Source organism: Mytilus edulis, unplaced genomic scaffold, assembly GCF_963676685.1.
Source record: "Mytilus edulis unplaced genomic scaffold, xbMytEdul2.2 SCAFFOLD_207, whole genome shotgun sequence".
Lineage (NCBI taxonomy): Eukaryota > Metazoa > Mollusca > Bivalvia > Mytilida > Mytilidae > Mytilus > Mytilus edulis.
In genome coordinates, this window is record NW_027268792.1 from 5,409 (window position 1) to 23,453 (window position 18,045).

At 31.9% G+C, this 18,045-nt stretch overlaps 1 protein-coding gene across 1 annotated transcript in view; it reads right to left on the reverse strand.

Annotated features, from left to right (window-relative positions):
• Window positions 1-2,935: 2,935 nt before the first annotated feature.
• Window positions 2,936-18,045, reverse strand: part of LOC139508670 (phosphopentomutase-like) — a gene marked incomplete at its 5' end in the record, with an annotated part of 51,969 nt that continues 36,859 nt past the window's right edge. Inside the window, 8 exon segments of the mRNA XM_071295989.1 lie at window positions 2,936-3,730; window positions 4,501-5,817; window positions 6,749-6,882; window positions 7,686-7,772; window positions 8,255-8,357; window positions 9,162-9,291; window positions 11,973-12,066; window positions 12,849-12,931. Of these exon segments, the coding sequence (XP_071152090.1) occupies window positions 5,712-5,817; window positions 6,749-6,882; window positions 7,686-7,772; window positions 8,255-8,357; window positions 9,162-9,291; window positions 11,973-12,066; window positions 12,849-12,931 (737 nt within the window).

Below are 18,045 nucleotides of genomic sequence, written 5' to 3' on the forward strand. Positions count from 1 at the left end.
ATGATTGGAGTTTGAGTTAAAGATGCATTCAAGTTACGATTTTGATCTATTACTGTATCAGATAGACAGTTAGTGATGCTACAACTCGGAGATTCAGTGTGTGAAGTGGGTTCTTTTGACTTCTTTATGTTGTGCGATTTAGCCTTCTTATTGTTACGCTTCTTTGTATGTGGCAGGTTCATTTTGCGTCATTCCGTGTTTAGCAAATGGAGATCATAACACAGCTGCGCATCTCCGTTACAGGTTAATTTTTTTTTTTATATTTTGTTATTTTTTTTCAAAGGTTCAAAGTAAATATTTTGTCAAAATTTTATGAAAATTATACGAGCCAATTATTATAAATTTTAGTCAAGGCTTTAGGAGACAGACTGGTTAAAATAACTTGGATTGTTTTTAAATCCATTATAGCAAGTTATTCCAAGTCATAAGTGTTTATATCATCTTTCAATGAAGTCTGGAGCATGCATGTCAGTAACTGCTAGTAGTCCTTTATTAATTTATGCTGAGACTACTAAAACACAGTGATAAAGTCTTCTCAAATTTATGTATCATTGTCATGTTGCTTTGTATCGTCTATTACCTATTCCAACATCGGACTCAATACTTCTTTTTACTGTGTGCATTATTGTGTAATTGTTTATTTTACGTCATTGGCTAGAGATATATGTAGGAGAGTTGCGATTTCAAAGACCATGTTTAATCAGAAGCATTTTTGCGTCTTTCCCAAATCAGTATCCAGAACTTTTCCTAAAAAAGGGGGGGGGGGGGCTCCAGTAATGCTTCATTGATTCCCTATGTAATCGACCAAATTTTTCACACGAAATAGGGGGCCTTGATCCGCCTATGGTATCCTCTGTTCTCTGTTATTTTGTATGTTTTTTCTCCATTTTTAGGTAAAGTTGGCATACATTATGGGACTGACTTGATATCTAAATCTTCCAAGGCTTATTACTACCATAGATATACAAACTATAGTGCATTTATCGCAACATTCTATACTTACTATACATGAACATTTTATAGAAATTTATCCATGTAAAATATGCTCCTATATTCAAGGCACAAAACGATGTTACAGTTGACTAGAAAATTACATTACTTTTGCAAGGTGCAGGAATCTAATATCTGTTCTAAAAAAAATATATAATGTAATTGTTAAAGTCATCTTTAAAAATTTAAGTTTTCTTCCTTTGTCTAGAATTGCTTTTAAAACAACTACAGCCAATGCCATATTTAATTTTACTTCCCACTGATCAATCGAAGCAATCTTATCCTACAGTGGTTACTAGCACTTTGGTTAAGCATTTCCGACCAATGAACAAACAGGAGGCCTTCATAGATAAAGAGTATAATGACCCCCTCTATAATCAATGATTGAATCAAGATTGAACATTCAGTGAGAAATCAAAAAAAAAAATCTATGATAAAAGGCAACTGGTCTTAATCAGAGGTTTTGCATTTAGACCAGAAACATGAATTTGAGTAAAATTAGTTTTATCATTTGATTACTTAATCATGTTTCATGTAGAACTAACCTTTATCTTTAAAATTAACTTTGTGTAAAATTTAATTACTCAGTATAATATTGAAAGAGACAATAAGATTTATACAAGAAATAACTGAATTTCAAAGCTGTAAGTTTTATCTGAAGTATTTGGAACACCAATAATGCTATGTCTGCTCTTTCATTGTTCAAAAAATAAAATCCATTCAGTGTTCTGCAAATCACTTCATAGGATTTAAAATAGAACCATAAATGTATGAAACATTCCATTATAAACCGTATTCAGATAGTATCATGCTGCTATCAATTACCAGGGAGAGCACAGCCATTTGGTGAGTGTAACAAACTAATGGGTAGATGAAATATATGAGAAAGAAAACAATTTTACACATTTATAAAAGTGCAGAAAGTATGTGATTGTCAGAATGTTGGTGCAATTTAAAAAATAATTTCTGTTTTAGGAGGACTCTTGCGTGTCATGACTAGTAATTGTTAGATAAAGGTTAGTGTAAGTGCAGGTATTTCATATAAGTTGATATCCTCTTTATTTACAATTATATTTAAGGTGGTACCCAACACCTTGACTAAAATTAATTTGGCTCATTTAATTTTCATAAAATTTTGACAAAATATTTACTTTGACCCTTTGAAAAGAAATATAAAAAAAAAAACAAAAAATTTTAACCAATCACTTTCTTGGAAAAAATTGGTTGGATACATAGCAGTTTGACAAACACTCATTTTGATCATTGAGAAGCTTAATATTTCCTTAACACTACAATGTGATTAAAACTTTTAGCTGATTCTACAGAGTTATCTCCCTGTAGTGTTAGGTACCACCTTAAATACTTAAAAGTATTCTTAGCTTTCAATAATAATGAAACAGATATTACTGATGTCATTGCTGTGAATTTATAATTAACTGATTAATAATTGACAACATAGACTTCTTACCATTCAGGAAAATATAATCAGAAGGTTTTCTTTATTTTGTACAATGAAATAAGTGGTCATGATGTCCTGAACTGTGCATGTATTTTAGGGTTGTTTTTTTTAAACTTTTACAACAAATGATCAAGGTAGGCAATAGAAGGGGGATGACAGTATTTTTCAGATGAGTGGTTGGTATGATCTGCTGTAGGTTTAACTAGCTATAAAACCAGGTATAATCCACCATTTTCTACATAAGGAAATGTCTGTATCTAGTCAGGAATATGACAGTTGTTATCCATTCAGTTGATGTGTTAGAGCTTTTGATTTTGCCATTTGATAAGTGACTTTACGATTTGAATTTTCATTGGAGTTTGGTATTTTACTTTTGGTACTGTCCAATGTTTTTTGCTGATTCCAGTTATACTTTTAAGACATGATACGGCAAATTATAAATTCTAGAAGACATAGTTTCTGGTTAAATTAATAAAATAACAAGTAGAGAGCTAATATTATTTTATTCATATGGACAAAAACTTAACATTGATCAGGTATACAAAAACAGACAATTTTTGTGCAATATCTAGGTATGAAATTGACAAGTTTAATAACAATAAATACTTATGGATAACAGCATGTATCAATAAAGCTTAATCCACAAAGCAATTTCTTGGAATATAACTGTAATAATACATACATATATATATATATATAAAGATAAGTATATAATGTAAAATGTGTTTAGTAAAAACAATAGTATATTTTTTTTCCTTTCTGTGAAAATATTTTAGACAAGAAAAAATTGATAAGTGGATAAAATTATCTGACTTCAATCTTGACCATAAGTTTTTACATAAAGTTTTTCTCTGAACAATTTTTACTTTTTGTCAAGCTTTGTTTATTTCATTACTATGATCTAGCAAGGATCTCTCATCTCAAATATGGTTAGTCAAATAAGAAAATTGATGGTTTGTTCCTAAAAATGTCAACAAAAGTAACAGTGGCGGATCTAGAAATTTTCATAAGTGCGGACCCATTGACTGCCTAAGAGGGGGCCCGCTCTGGTCACACTTCAGTGATTCCATATATAAGCAACCAAATTTTTTCCCAAAAAGGGCCCCCCCCCCCCCCCTAAATCCGCCTCTGATGATCACATCAAGATGTATCTGGTACATTACAATGCACATGAATCAGTACTATTCCATCAAGTTACACTATACTGGAGTCTACAGTTTTATTACAGGAAAGAGATAAAAAAACAAAAACAAGTTCAAAATGGCGATATAGAAACTTGATCTTAACAAAATGACCGAAATTCTTTCTGTTAAGGTTTATGTACCCTTCTGTAGCCATTTTTGTACGAACTTTTCAAACTTCAATTGTATCAAAACTACAGATATTATGAATAATAAAGATAGGCCATTTTGTACATATTCCAAGGGGAAACTTGATGCAAAGCATTATTTTTTACTGTTCCATTGCATTTAATAGAAAAAGAGGACTTTGTGGCAAATAAATCAAGATTTTTATAGAAAATCCACAGCCTTTATCCTTGTATTCTCATATTTGGCAATTTGAAGACTGATAGATATAGGATTATTGCATGCAGTGCTAGCATTGATTTCCTTAAAACAAGTTTATAAATGTAGTTATTGGTTAAGACAAGTATAAATATGGCCAAAATCAAGTACACCTTTTATGGTGAACTCGACTTTAGTGACTCAGCACGAGGTGTTTTGAAATTTACAGGTTACTTAGAACTTTTTGTAAAAAATAAACACTAGCACATCATAGAAAATCAAGTGAGTAATTTATGTTTCAAATTTTATAACAAAAATCTCTGTATTAAAGGCTGTGGATTTTCTATAAAAATCTTGATTTATTTGCCACAAAGTCCTCTTTTTCTATCAAATGCAATGAAACAGTAAAAAATAATGCTTTGCATCAAGTTTCCCCTTGGAACATGTTCAAAATGGCCTATCTCTATTATTTATTATATCTTTAGTTTTGATACAATTGAGGTTTGAAAAATTCGTACAAAAATGGCTACAGAAGGGTACATAAACCTTAAAAAATAAAATTTGTCCGAAATTCCAATTACTGGTTTAGGACAAAGACTTTCAGTTTAGACAAGACTAGCAAATATGACTGTTTCTGGACTCTTGACGATTGGAGTAGTTCCTGATCCATTGTTGCATAATTTGTGTTGGTATTTGTAGATATACGATGAGAGTATCCCTTTGTAAAACCATGCTGATGCCATCCTTTGAATGTTTATTGGTTCTCCATCATATATAAACTGGCGAGTACAAAAATTTGGGCTCCAAACACAAAATCCAGTTTTTTCATTAGTTGTTTTCTGAGTCTGAGTTTTATGACAGCAAGGACTGGTCTTTTAACATTTCATTCCTTTCCTTTTTTTAATTTCAACACTCAATTGCTTATGACAAATCTATCAAAAAATATATTTGTTCTTAATTTGAGGTAGTTTTCTTAACTTTCACAGAATCTATGAAAATAACTTTGAATAACAACTTAAGAGACACTTATCACCTGATTTACATATGGTTGAATAGAAAGTGACTGCATGGCTGACTTGAAAAATTACTAATACAATACAAATTTTACTGATAATTTATTTTAAAGCATTTAAACTAACAATTGAAAAGATATATATTGTACTTACAGAAATAATTTTTATTATACATGATTTTTGATAAGTTTGCATTTGAACCGACAGTTCTGATTTCAGAAGAATTCTTGAATCATGATGTCAAAATCTACTTTTTTATAGAAGTTTAAGGCTTGGAAAGCAAATATTAACTAGAGTTGACCTCAACTTTACATTTGGATCAGGTTTTTAATTGATAAAAAAAATCAAATTAAAAAAGAAATAAATAAATAAAAAGGCTTCTGAGAATGAGTCAGCTGTTTCATATTATGACAAAAAATTTACATAAAGAGGATATTTTTAAATAATATCAAAAAAAATTTGAAACAAATTTATTATTTTAACCCCTTATGTACATGTATATCAAGAACATTTCTTTAAATCAGTATCTACATATACAAATAAGAAACTTCTGAATATTTAAACAATACAAAAAAATATAAAAAAGTGTAGCAAATTTTCAAAATAGAGTAAGATTACAAAAAGTACAACATGAACAGTACAATACATGGATATATTTTTTTATGTCAGCAGCATTTACAAAACATCCCCTTTGGTATCATTCCCAGCATGCATTATACCTAGTTCTGACAGGAAGTAGTATAATTATGTCACCCTTGTTTGTAGGTTGTATTTCTCTGGCTGGAGGAAATAGGTTATAATACACTGTACAATATCTTCTAATTCATGCTGAGCTGACTGCTTGTCCAATCTGTAAACATATCATATTTATTAATGCATGTAGCTTTAGTGCTAAGTGTTTCTAGTTCTAAAATAACATATAAGCCATGTTACATATGAATAATTTTTTATATTCTAGTCTTTTATAAGTTGAGAAATCATTCAGAGGAGCTGATATCAATACTTCTGTTAATTACAGTAGCCTTTGATCTTTCTGTAAGACATTAGGTTACTTAATATGTTTATACTTTAATTATTACAATAATTGTAAAGATAGAGACATTGATACTTTTCAAAATTGATTATTTCCTAGTATATCATGGTATTGTTTGACTTAGGTATATAAATATCTTAGTGAATTTACCACTGTAGTCTAAATATAAAGCATTGATGGTTGTTAAGGCATCCAGCAAAGTTTGGGCTTTTTTCCTTTCTTGTCAGCTTTGTAACTTTTGAATTTGTCACTGTCCTTTTACAAGGTTCATTATCAACATTCAGCTTTGATTTAAAATAATACGTCAAAAAGACCATTGTGTTGATGTAGAAACAAATGCTTTTAAATGCCACTTTAAACTTACAAGAAATTAGAAGATACCTACTGAGTTCTCAAGGAAATGAAGGATACCAGCTAAGTTTGTGAAGAATATGATAACAAGCTCGCGAGAGCATTTGTCTGGGCTGCGAACATAGAGTTAATTAAAAGCTACTTATTTAATTTGAGGCATCGCAATATTTTCAATTGAGGTCAAGTTGTCAAAAGTTCCTGTAAATATAATTGGTCAATTTTGTAGCGAAGGGTGGAATTTGTAAGACATATCCAATTAATGCCAATGTGACAATGTCTCAAACCTGCTCCCTCTGTTTGGAAATTTAGATGGGATGGCAGACCAGTTTATCTGAATCCTTAATCTACCCTACTTGGCTGCTTGGTTTTATATAAAACATCTACAAACACCACCTACCCTTTCTGTGGATCTGGTTTATGTTCAGTGTAATATTTGATCTTTGGTTCCGTTCCACTTGTCCTAAGAGTAGCTACACAACCATTCTCAAATGTATAAGTAACCATCTGACTTGATTTACTCACTGGTAAAGTCTGAAATATTTTAATTAAAATGCATGCTAAAGCTCTATTAAATTTTCAGGAAATTATTGTATGAGTTTTGATATAAAATAAATGTATAAAACAAAATTTTGATATTGAAGACAAAACTTTTTTCTGCAAAACTATGAAAAAGCAATCTTTATAACTTAAAACGAGCCTGCAAAGTTTAATAAGTAGGTAATGAGACAAGTTCAAAAGAATTGTGTTTTTATTTTAAATAATGACAAGTAATAAAATATTACTGATGTATCATTTCTGCTGTGTATATAAAAGACCTAAAACATGAAACACTATTTTATTGGTATTCAGACGGTAACTTCTTTTTTTTTAAATACAGATGAGGGTGGTAAAGGGTTATTTTCCTGCAACATGTTTTGTCATTTTTATTTCCTGTGCATCTGTAAAAAAGGTTTGTTATTCACCATGTTTTGTGAAAAAGGTAAAAAGATCAATTTTCAAGAAAATTTTTAACTGTATGTCATAGTGAAATGGCATTTTATTTTGCATTCTTCTGCACAGACCCTTTTACGCCACTCACAGAAGGTAGAAAAGGTCAAAATTTGGTCCAGACTCAACATTCCACAAATTGAATTTGTTGCTGTATAATCAAGGTGTGATCCCACCTTTTTTAGTTTCATCCACTGTAACATGCCAACAGGCCATCTTATTGCTACACTAACAAATTTACTGTTACACAAGTACATCAAAAGGGTTTTTATTTCTATTGAAATAAGTTTGTTGCTTTATTTAACAGTGATTAGAATGATTAATAAGGTAGATAACTCTGTACTTACTGGTATATTGTCTGGTTTACTGTTATCAATTCCTACTGTAAGGTCTCTTACATATTTAATTTTATATGGACCACAGGTATCAGGGTGCTGTAAAGACACAGATATGACTGGTAATATCAACAGTAGCAATTCTGAACAAAAATCAAGGAATATAATTCTTAGTTTCATCATATTCCAGAGCCTGAAAACATTATTATTATAACAAGTACATGACTGATTGATTGATTGATATTTGGTGTTTAACACATTTTTCAGCACTATTTGCTCTTTCATGTATTGGTAAAGTAAGCCATATTGCCCACAGAGAACTATGACCTTTTTTTAAAGTATTAAGTAAGATTAGTGTTACTTCCATGTTTCTTTTTGATTTATACTATCTTGTTTTTTCTTTGATGTAAGAGGTACATAAATATCAAAAGGTTAATTTAAATAAAATTGCTCATTTACATAGTGTATGTAGAACATATGAATACAACAAGCTTTTGGTTCAGTGTCCTATAAAAATATGTTTTCAATATTCTAGCTAAATGGTTATCTCTATCTACAAAGTTATATTATTATACACTTACCTTTCCTGTTCCATTAAAATTTCTCAGATCATCAAACAACTTTTTTATAACATCCTTATCATGACAGATAAAGTAGGAATTCAAACTTATGTGGTAGCCATACCTAAAACAGAATATTACAAATAATAAATTAATTAGCTGGTACCAATTTCAGCACTATTTAATACTTGCAATGTTTTATTTGTTGAGGAAGCCAGAGTACACAGTCAGTCAAAAATGGTATAGCCCTACATAACTCAAAACCTGTCCGATGAAAACTTTGATATGGTATGGTTAACTGGAAATGATGACAAGCAGGCTACAAGCTGCCTACAAAGCTTTCAGGCAAGTGGATGCAGAGGAGTAAAGTATGTAATGGGTGGATAGAGGAAGACAATTAATGTGACCTCTAAAATAGCTCAGTACAGAACAGTCAGGCTTTGATTAGCAGGTGTTCGCTTCCTCAAAAAAAGTTTGAATAGAGAGTATATTTTTTAGACATCAGAGCTAAGATCAATTGATAAAAATACTACAATAAAAAGGAACACCTGACAAAATAAAATTGAGTATCCTATGACAAGGTTTTTCATATCAGAATATCATACTTATTATTTTTATTTTTTTTAAATAATTTCTTATTTTCTGTATTTAAAACGTATTTTCTAATAAAAATATTGTATGTAATGTTCACTTTGATTGGATCATTATTTCATTGAATAAATTCCAGGATTGATGGTCTGAAATTGCAGGTACAAGCACATACATCCTAGCTGGGATGATTTTGTTAGGAAATAAGTTGCTAAGTAATGTTTTGTTTCAGTTGGATGAGTATAGATATAACATCATTGTATGCGAAGATATGTGGGCATCATTTTTTTATTTGATGGGGACAAAAACCTTATAGAAGTATAACAGAACAGTAACTTACTTTTGGTAAATATTTTCTAGTTGTTTGTAAAGTGTAAGACCCTGGTCATACAGATGAGTTGCCATCTCTGCTGTTACCATAGAGGCACTGACTCCATCCTTGTCCAGCACACTGGAACCACACATGAATCCTGTAATACAAATCAGTGAGTGATATAAGTTAATTGTTGAAGGCAGTAAAGTTGCTCCTTTCTTTTATCCAACATATATAATATACAACACAACAGTACAGTTATCAAATAGCAATTTTTTTGCAAATGAAATTTCACTTATACATGAAAATCAGGCTGGCTTTAGAAAGGGGTATTCAACTGTAGACAATATTTTTGTGCTTCATGCACTCATAGAGCTGTATTTCTCATTTGGAAAAAAACTTTTTTGTACTTTTGTAGACTTTCGGAAAGCATTCGATACTGTATCAAGATCTGGTTTATGGGAAAAACTTCAATTGAGTAATATTAAAGGGAAGTGCTTTAAAGTTATTTTTAATATGTACCAAGGAATCAAATCATGTGTAAAATATAATGAATGTCAGTCAGATTTTTTTCCCTGTTTAGCAGGTGTAAGACAGGGGGAGAATTTATCGCCGTTTTTGTTTTCAATTTTTCTTAATGACTTAGAAGATTACTTTAAGAATCTAGATGGGATTCCACTAGAAACTGTTAAAGAGAAGTTTCAAAGTGAATTGCACATATTTTTTGAATTATTTGTTATATTATATGCCGATGATACTGTAATTTTATCTGAAACAGAAGAAGGTATGCAGAGATCATTAAATATTTTTCAATCATACTGTGAAAAATGGAAATTAGAAGTCAATTTAAATAAAACAAAGGTGATGATTTTTAGAAAGAGAAAAAGTAAGAAGAAATTAAAATTTTTATTACAAGACAAAGAACTTGAGATTGTCGAAAAATTTTCTTATCTAGGTGTTATCTTTAAATATAACGGTACTTTTTTAGATACCAAAAAGAAACTAATTGATCAAGCACATAAATCAATGCATTTTATACATAGAATTGTTAGAAACGAAAACATTCCTATAGATTTACAACTGAAATTATTTGATTCCATGATAGAACCCATTCTTTTATATGGTTCTGAAGTATTGAACAGATGCATTTGAAATTTTGCAAAAGAATTTTAAAAGTTAGAAATACTACACCCAATTTTATGGTGTATGGAGAATTGGGAAGATTCCCTCTGCAAATTCGAGTTAAATGTAGAATGATTTCGTATTGGTGTAAAGTTGTAAACAATAGCAGTAAACTCAGTAGTTCTTTGTACAGGCTGATGTTATCACTGAAGAATCATGGCCATTATGTTTTCAAATGGATTGACTCTGTCGAATCAATATTTAACAACACTGGTCTAGGATATATTTTCATGAACCAAATTGGCTTTTGTGATAAAACTTATCTCGATCGTATATTGAGTGATCAGTTTATTACCTCATGGTTTGTCGATATAGAAAATTCATCCCGGGGACAATTTTATGGGTCATTTAAAAAGGACTTTGGATTAGAAAAATATCTGATCAGACTATCTGAACAGAATAGAGGGTGGATAACTAAATTAAGGACATCGAACTTACGTATTCCAATTGAGACAGGCCGTTGGCAAAATATACCTAGACCAGAGAGAATATGTACTTTATGTCATAAATTTATTGGTGATGAATTTCATGTTTTATTTGTATGTCAACATGATTCTATTGTTAATTATAGAAACAAATACTTACCTAAATATTATACTATTAATCCTCAATATATTAAAATGGAAGGATTATTGTCCATATGTAATATGGAGGTCTACAAACGATTGTCATATTTTATTAAGAAAATTGCCTTTTTATTCTAAAATATTTACCATTATTATTGTATTTCTATGTGTTTAGATAGTACTGCATGCTCATTTTGTCATTCAATTGTTTATGTATTATACTTTGACCTCATGTTACACATTTATGTGTCTGAGCGTTATCAATAAATCTTGAAATCTTGAAAATCAGCAAGTTCATATATATAAATGTAATATAATAATACAACTCATCAGAAAATGTATAGAACTTGAAAATAACATTTTGTTGGGATTTTATGATGGTATCTTATTAAAAAGGACAAAAAAAAGTATAGATAAAAGAAAATAAAAGATGGTTAAGAAAAAAACCAAAAAATAAATATAGTAAATAAAAAAAAGAAAAAATAGCTTCATGTGTTAATTATGTAGTTGCTTTTTCATCAAATTATCCTGTAAAGCCTCCTGGTGAATATGCCAAGCTTGATTAAACTTATCAAAACATTTATTTTTAATTGATATCTTCTTCTCCAAAATATAATGATGCTTTAAAAAAAACTCTGCTCCTTTCTTGATGAATGATATCTGATTAAATTATAATTACATAACAACTAATTATATTTCAAACGACATTTCAAGCACCTGTTTTCTTATCAAAAACAAACATTATGTTGTCAAATTCAATTTGCAGTGTTTTCAACGCTGCTGTAATATTGCCATTTCTTTTATGTTTCCAAATTTGGTATAATATTATTAGGTCTTGTCAAATTTGAAAATTTAAAAAATATCAGCAACAAGTAGGTGTGTGTCAGTTCAAGAACATGTGACAACTCATCACTGTGTACCTACTGATAAAGTCATTATATTTAGCAGTTTCTGAGAAAAGAGTGACTAAAATATCTGTTTGGTGAATAGAAAGATGAACTGACAAATAAATGAATGGACAAAATGTTTGCAATAATGCTTTATACACTGTCAGAGTGTGGAGTAATAAATATAAACCAAACAATCTTACCAATGGCCTCCTCAAAGGCAAACAGGACAGTTTTCCCTGCCTTCAAATATTCATCTGATTTGTTTCCCATCCATTTAAACCCAGTCAAGGTTTCCTATAAAATACAGATAAAGTCTAAATGTATATACATGAAATCATTTTAACTGGACTTTAAAAATCTTTTACATGTTAAAACCAATTTTTATATTCATGCTGGTACATATCCTACTGAACTAGAGCAGAGTGATGGGATCATGGGAATCATCGAAGACTTTGAAAGGTAGTGAGTGGAAAAGATTGAAGTCATGTCAGGCCAAGTGGGTAACACTAGAATTAAAAGTATCATTTAACAGAAAAATACTTCCTAGGAGATCCAAAATTGCTTACAAGATACAACTCATCCTTATGAAGTTTAAAACCAACTAGAACTATGATTTATCTCACAAAAGGATAACTCTGTCAAACATTACTGTATGTTAATTTGATTATCTTCCCTTTAACATGTTATACAAGGCTACTATTCCTTTATACTTGTGAAGTGTTTTACAACTCTGTGTTCTTTCAATTCTATACTTCCTGCAGTGTAGAAGGTACATAGAACGATAGGGTGATTCCTATAAACTCCAAAAAACTTTGAATGTGAGAAACATGCAACAACAACAAAACTTACTCAATGGGTGCTATAAAAAAATAACAACGAACTGAATGCAATTCTAGAGTAACTGTAGATCATGTTTATGATACATACACAACTGAATTTTGTAAAGACCTAATATAAAACCACTTATCAATTTTATTTATCACAAGCTAATGTGTTTATAAAATGAACAAAACTGACAATTGTTCAATTACATATAAACATGGTAATATTAATATTTATTCATTAGTTAAAAATACCTCAAAATTAAATCCTTCATTTCTGGCTATTGTCTGTAATATCTTAGATGATACTGTACTTGCTAACATATACACTTCAGATGCTAAAATATAGTATATTAGTATGTAAATAAAAGCATATATTGGGTATATGTCAATTAGACAGCTATCAAACAACACAAAAACAGAAAAAAATCTACTATCAATATTACAAATAACTTTGTAGATTTTTGTTCATTGAATTTTAGAACAATGCATTGTGGGATATTATAATTTCGGGACACATGGCAGGAAATATTGATATAGCCACATATGATCTAAACATTGTTTAAAATTCATGCCAAATTCTATTTTCAACAAAATAAAGCCATGATAATCCAAACAAAACTGATTTGATTAGTGATATATTGTTTATATCCCATGTACATGCACAGTAATTTAGTCCTGTTCAGCACTGAAAGTGGTCACATGGATTGTATTAAACCTGGCCTTACTGACATGAAGAGGAGGTTAGGCCAAGATACCAGGCTAAGCACCAGCATCCTAACACTATACCTTACCTGGAACATCAGGATTCTTCTGTCTAAAGAAAAGCCAACTCCACCATCCCAGCAATGCAGCAATTTCATTTCCTTTACACTATACCTTACCTGGAACATCAGGATTCTTCTGTCTAAAGGAAAGCCAACTCCACCATCCCAGCAATGCACCAATTTCATTTCCTTTACACTATACCTTACCTGGAACATCAGGATACCTCTGTCTAAAGGTAAGCCAACTCCACCATCCCAGCAATGCACCAATTTCATTTCCTTTACACTATACCTTACCTGGAACATCAGGATTCTTCTGTCTAAAGGAAAGCCAATTCCACCATCCCAGCAATGCACCAATTTCATTTCCTTTACACTATACCTTACCTGGAACATCAGGATTCTTCTGTCTAAAGGAAAGCCAACTCCACCATCCCAGCAATGCACCAATTTCATTTCCTTTACACTATACCTTACCTGGAACATCAGGATTCTTCTGTCTAAAGGAAAGCCAACTCCACCATCCCAGCAATGCACCAATTTCATTTCCCTTACACTATACCTTAACTGGAACATCAGGATTCTTCTGCCTAAAGGAAAGCCAACTCCACCATCCCAGCAATGCACCAATTTCATTTCCTTTACACTATACCTTACCTGGAACATCAGGATTCTTCTGTCTAAAGGTAAGCCAACTCCACCATCCAAGCAATGCACCAATTTCATTTCCTTTACACTATACCTTACCTGGAACATCAGGATTCTTCTGTCTAAAGGAAAGCCAACTCCACCATCCCAGCAATGCACCAATTTCATTTCCTTTACACTATACCTTACCTGGAACATCAGGATTCTTCTGTCTAAAGGAAAGCCAACTCCACCATCCCAGCAATGCACCAATTTCATTTCCTTTACACTATACCTTACCTGGAACATCAGGATTCTTCTGTCTAAAGGAAAGCCAACTCCACCATCCCAGCAATGCACCAATTTCATTTCCTTTACACTATACCTTACCTGGAACATCAGGATTCTTCTGTCTAAAGGAAAGCCAACTCCACCATCCCAGCAATGCACCAATTTCATTTCCCTTACACTATACCTTACCTGAAACATCAGGATTCTTCTGTCTAAAGGAAAGCCAACTCCACCATCCCAGCAACGCACCAATTTCATTTCCTTTACACTATACCTTACCTGGAACATCAGGATTCTTCTGTCTAAAGGAAAGCCAACTCCACCATCCCAGCAATGCACAAATTTCATTTCCTTTACACTATACCTTACCTGGAACATCAGGATTCTTCTGTCTAAAGGAAAGCCAACTCCACCATCCCAGCAATGCACCAATTTCATTTCCTTTACACTATACCTTACCTGGAACATCAGGATTCTTCTGCCTAAAGGAAAGCCAACTCCACCATCCCAGCAATGCACCAATTTCATTTCCCTTACACTATACCTTACCTGGAACATCAGGATTCTTCTGTCTAAAGGTAAGCCAACTCCACCATCCCAGCAATGCACCAATTTCATTTCCTTTACACTATACCTTACCTGGAACATCAGGATTCTTCTGTCTAAAGGAAAGCCATCTCCACCATCCCAGCAATGCACCAATTTCATTTCCTTTACACTATACCTTACCTGGAACATCAGGATTCTTCTGTCTAAAGGAAAGCCATCTCCACCAATTTCATTTCCTTTACACTATACCTTACCTGGAACATCAGGATTCTTCTGTCTAAAGGAAAGCCAACTCCACCATCCCAGTAATGCACCAATTTCATTTCCTTTACACTATACCTTACCTGGAACATCAGGATTCTTCTGTCTAAAGGAAAGCCAACTCCACCATCCCAGCAATGCACCAATTTCATTTCCTTTACACTATACCTTACCTGGAACATCAGGATTCTTCTGTCTAAAGGAAAGCCTACTCCACCATCCCAGCAATGCACCAATTTCATTTCCTTTACACTTGTTGTGCCGGCCAGAAATTGGTTCCTTATTATGTCCTTTTATGATCCATAAATAAGTTAAAATGGTCTCAAATGTTATATTGTTATTATTTATTGTTGTTAAGATATTTCGTTATTCACACCCATGTTAAATCCCATCTGGTTTCATTGTAAGTATCCGTTTGTTTACATCTGATGTTAAAGTACATTTCTGGAATGTCCCCGGAAATTGATTGTTTACATGTCGTTTATGCATGTTGAAGGGACTCCAAAATTAGTAGTTTACGCTTGTTATGCAATAATTATGACTTGATGTTGTAGAAATCATAGAATTGTGTACTTCGATATTGTTTAATTACTTATTCATGTGAATATTAGCTCTCATACTGTAACTTTTAGTCTACTTTCACTTTTAACTTGTCGTTCAGAATGTCCATTTTTGTCGGGACACGAACCACTTCCATTGGGAATTTCACTTACTTTATATTATGTCACGACTTTTATCCTGCATTACTAACTTTGTAATACATTTATTTATCCATCTAGTTGGGTGTGAATCCTTTGTGAAGTCTGAATTATTTGTAATATTGTGCATAAGTGCCCGGAGGATACTTAGAACCACCATCTTTGCGCAAATGAGCACGTTTGCCCGGAGATCGCAAACCGAATTATTTGATTGGTTAATATTATTCTATATATAAAGCGACGTCAGCGTACTCGTGACGTCATTCTTCTCAGTTCACTTTCTTGAGACACGTTCATTTTTAGCCGCATAAAGTTTAACTTTTAAAGTATTTCTTATAATGTCGCAGCAGAATATTTCTTCAGATGTAGCGATGGTACGTTTGCGTAAAAGTTTAATATAATTAACGTAACGGTACCCAAATTGCACCGAGGACCCAAATTGCACCTATTTAGCAAAAATAGCAGCGGATATCTTACAAGATTTCCAAGAGACTAAACAGTTGGCATTTTTATGATTTTATATTATGCATGTCTTTCAACATAGGTAAAACTATTTAAATATACACAAAACGTTCACAGTATTTATCAACAGATGAAGTGTTTACTGAAAAAGCAAAATGTACGAAAACGACACCGTGCGACGTCATCAAAACGTCATCTTTTTAAAATTAGCAAATACAATGTGTTAAAAGTATCTATTTGTTAAAAAATGAAGAGTAAGCATGGACTAATATTCAATTGTTTAAAATATTTGAAGAAATTAAACAACAACTCTGTTATTCGACTTTTGACGATGCAAATTTAAGCATGGATGCAATTTGGGTACTCCTCATTACAGAATCATTGATGGTTTGGAGGTCAGTTCAGACCATTTTTTTCTATGATTCTATATGGATTAAAAATTAATTTGGTGAAACCATATATTAAATAATGATACATCTACAAAATAAACACATAATGAAAACTTTTGTCTGAAGCATAAAAAAACGTAGGTTAAAAAACTGTCAAAATAGGTGCAATTTGGGTACCCTGACGTTATGCCTTTTTAGGTATCTTTATTTGAGTGTTTCTATTAAAAGAAACCATTCTTTTACTTTGTTGGCACCGGGAGTCAACTGTAAATTGCACCGGGTGCATTAGTATTTATTTAATAGTTCCGTTTATTGGTCCGTTAGAGAAAAGTTATGAATATAAATTACATTTTATATTTAGATGATTTTACCAATCAACTGATTCGTTTACTGCATTTAAACCGTTTATAGCGGTACTCAAATTTAGCGGTGCTTCCAAGTTTGGATTTGGCGCACCACATCTATTTTCGGTGTATCTGCACCGTATACGGCAAAAATTATATACATTGCTAAGGCAATGCACCTGGATAAGAGATGACCCTATATTACTAAATTGTAAACCTTGGTGCAACAGCAACTCGTTTTTATACTGTCACTTGAACCTCGGGTGCACAGGAACTTTGGGTGTAACTGAACCTTGGTGCAACCGCACCTCATTTATATACCCTAATTAATTGAACCTTGGTGCAACCGCACCTCATTTATATACGGTAACCTAAACCTTAGGTGCAATTGAACCTCAGGTGTTTATGCACCTCACCGGAAATATAGCAAGTTAACTATGAGATTGATAAATCTCATACCTTTTTAAGTTTTATGTATCCTCTTGGGACTTCTTCTGTTTATATAATGTCATACTAGTTTATAGTATAAATATTTACTATTGTTAACCTGCATAAATTCATGTTGTGCCTTAATACCGAAATAAACAGGGTGTGAACTTTTATTAGTTTTATGTCTCTGTAAAGCCTTAACAGTTAGAGTTATAACAACAGATCGAACCCCTTTTAGAAGTATATATTTACATATATACACCTTGATATGTCGTCGTCCTATAAGTGGTCAATGCGCTGACTGGAGATACACGCCTGTGGTGGCGACGCAACATATTTGGCATCCTCGGTGGGATGTATAACTAACTGAGTTATCTCCCATTTAATGTATTTAAGTTTTTGACCCACTGTTTTGATTGTGGTGATTAAATTTTTACCAACTGGTTACTATTGAAATTGATAGATTTTTGTGAATAATATTTACAATGGATGATTCAGAAATTATGTTTAATAACAGAATCTCAGATTCTTTGATGGAATTTGATCAAGATATGAGCTGTCCATCTAATTTAATGGACATGCATGTTGTTGATGAAGTTACTTGCAATACCCCTTCTGCAAGTGCTTCTACACCA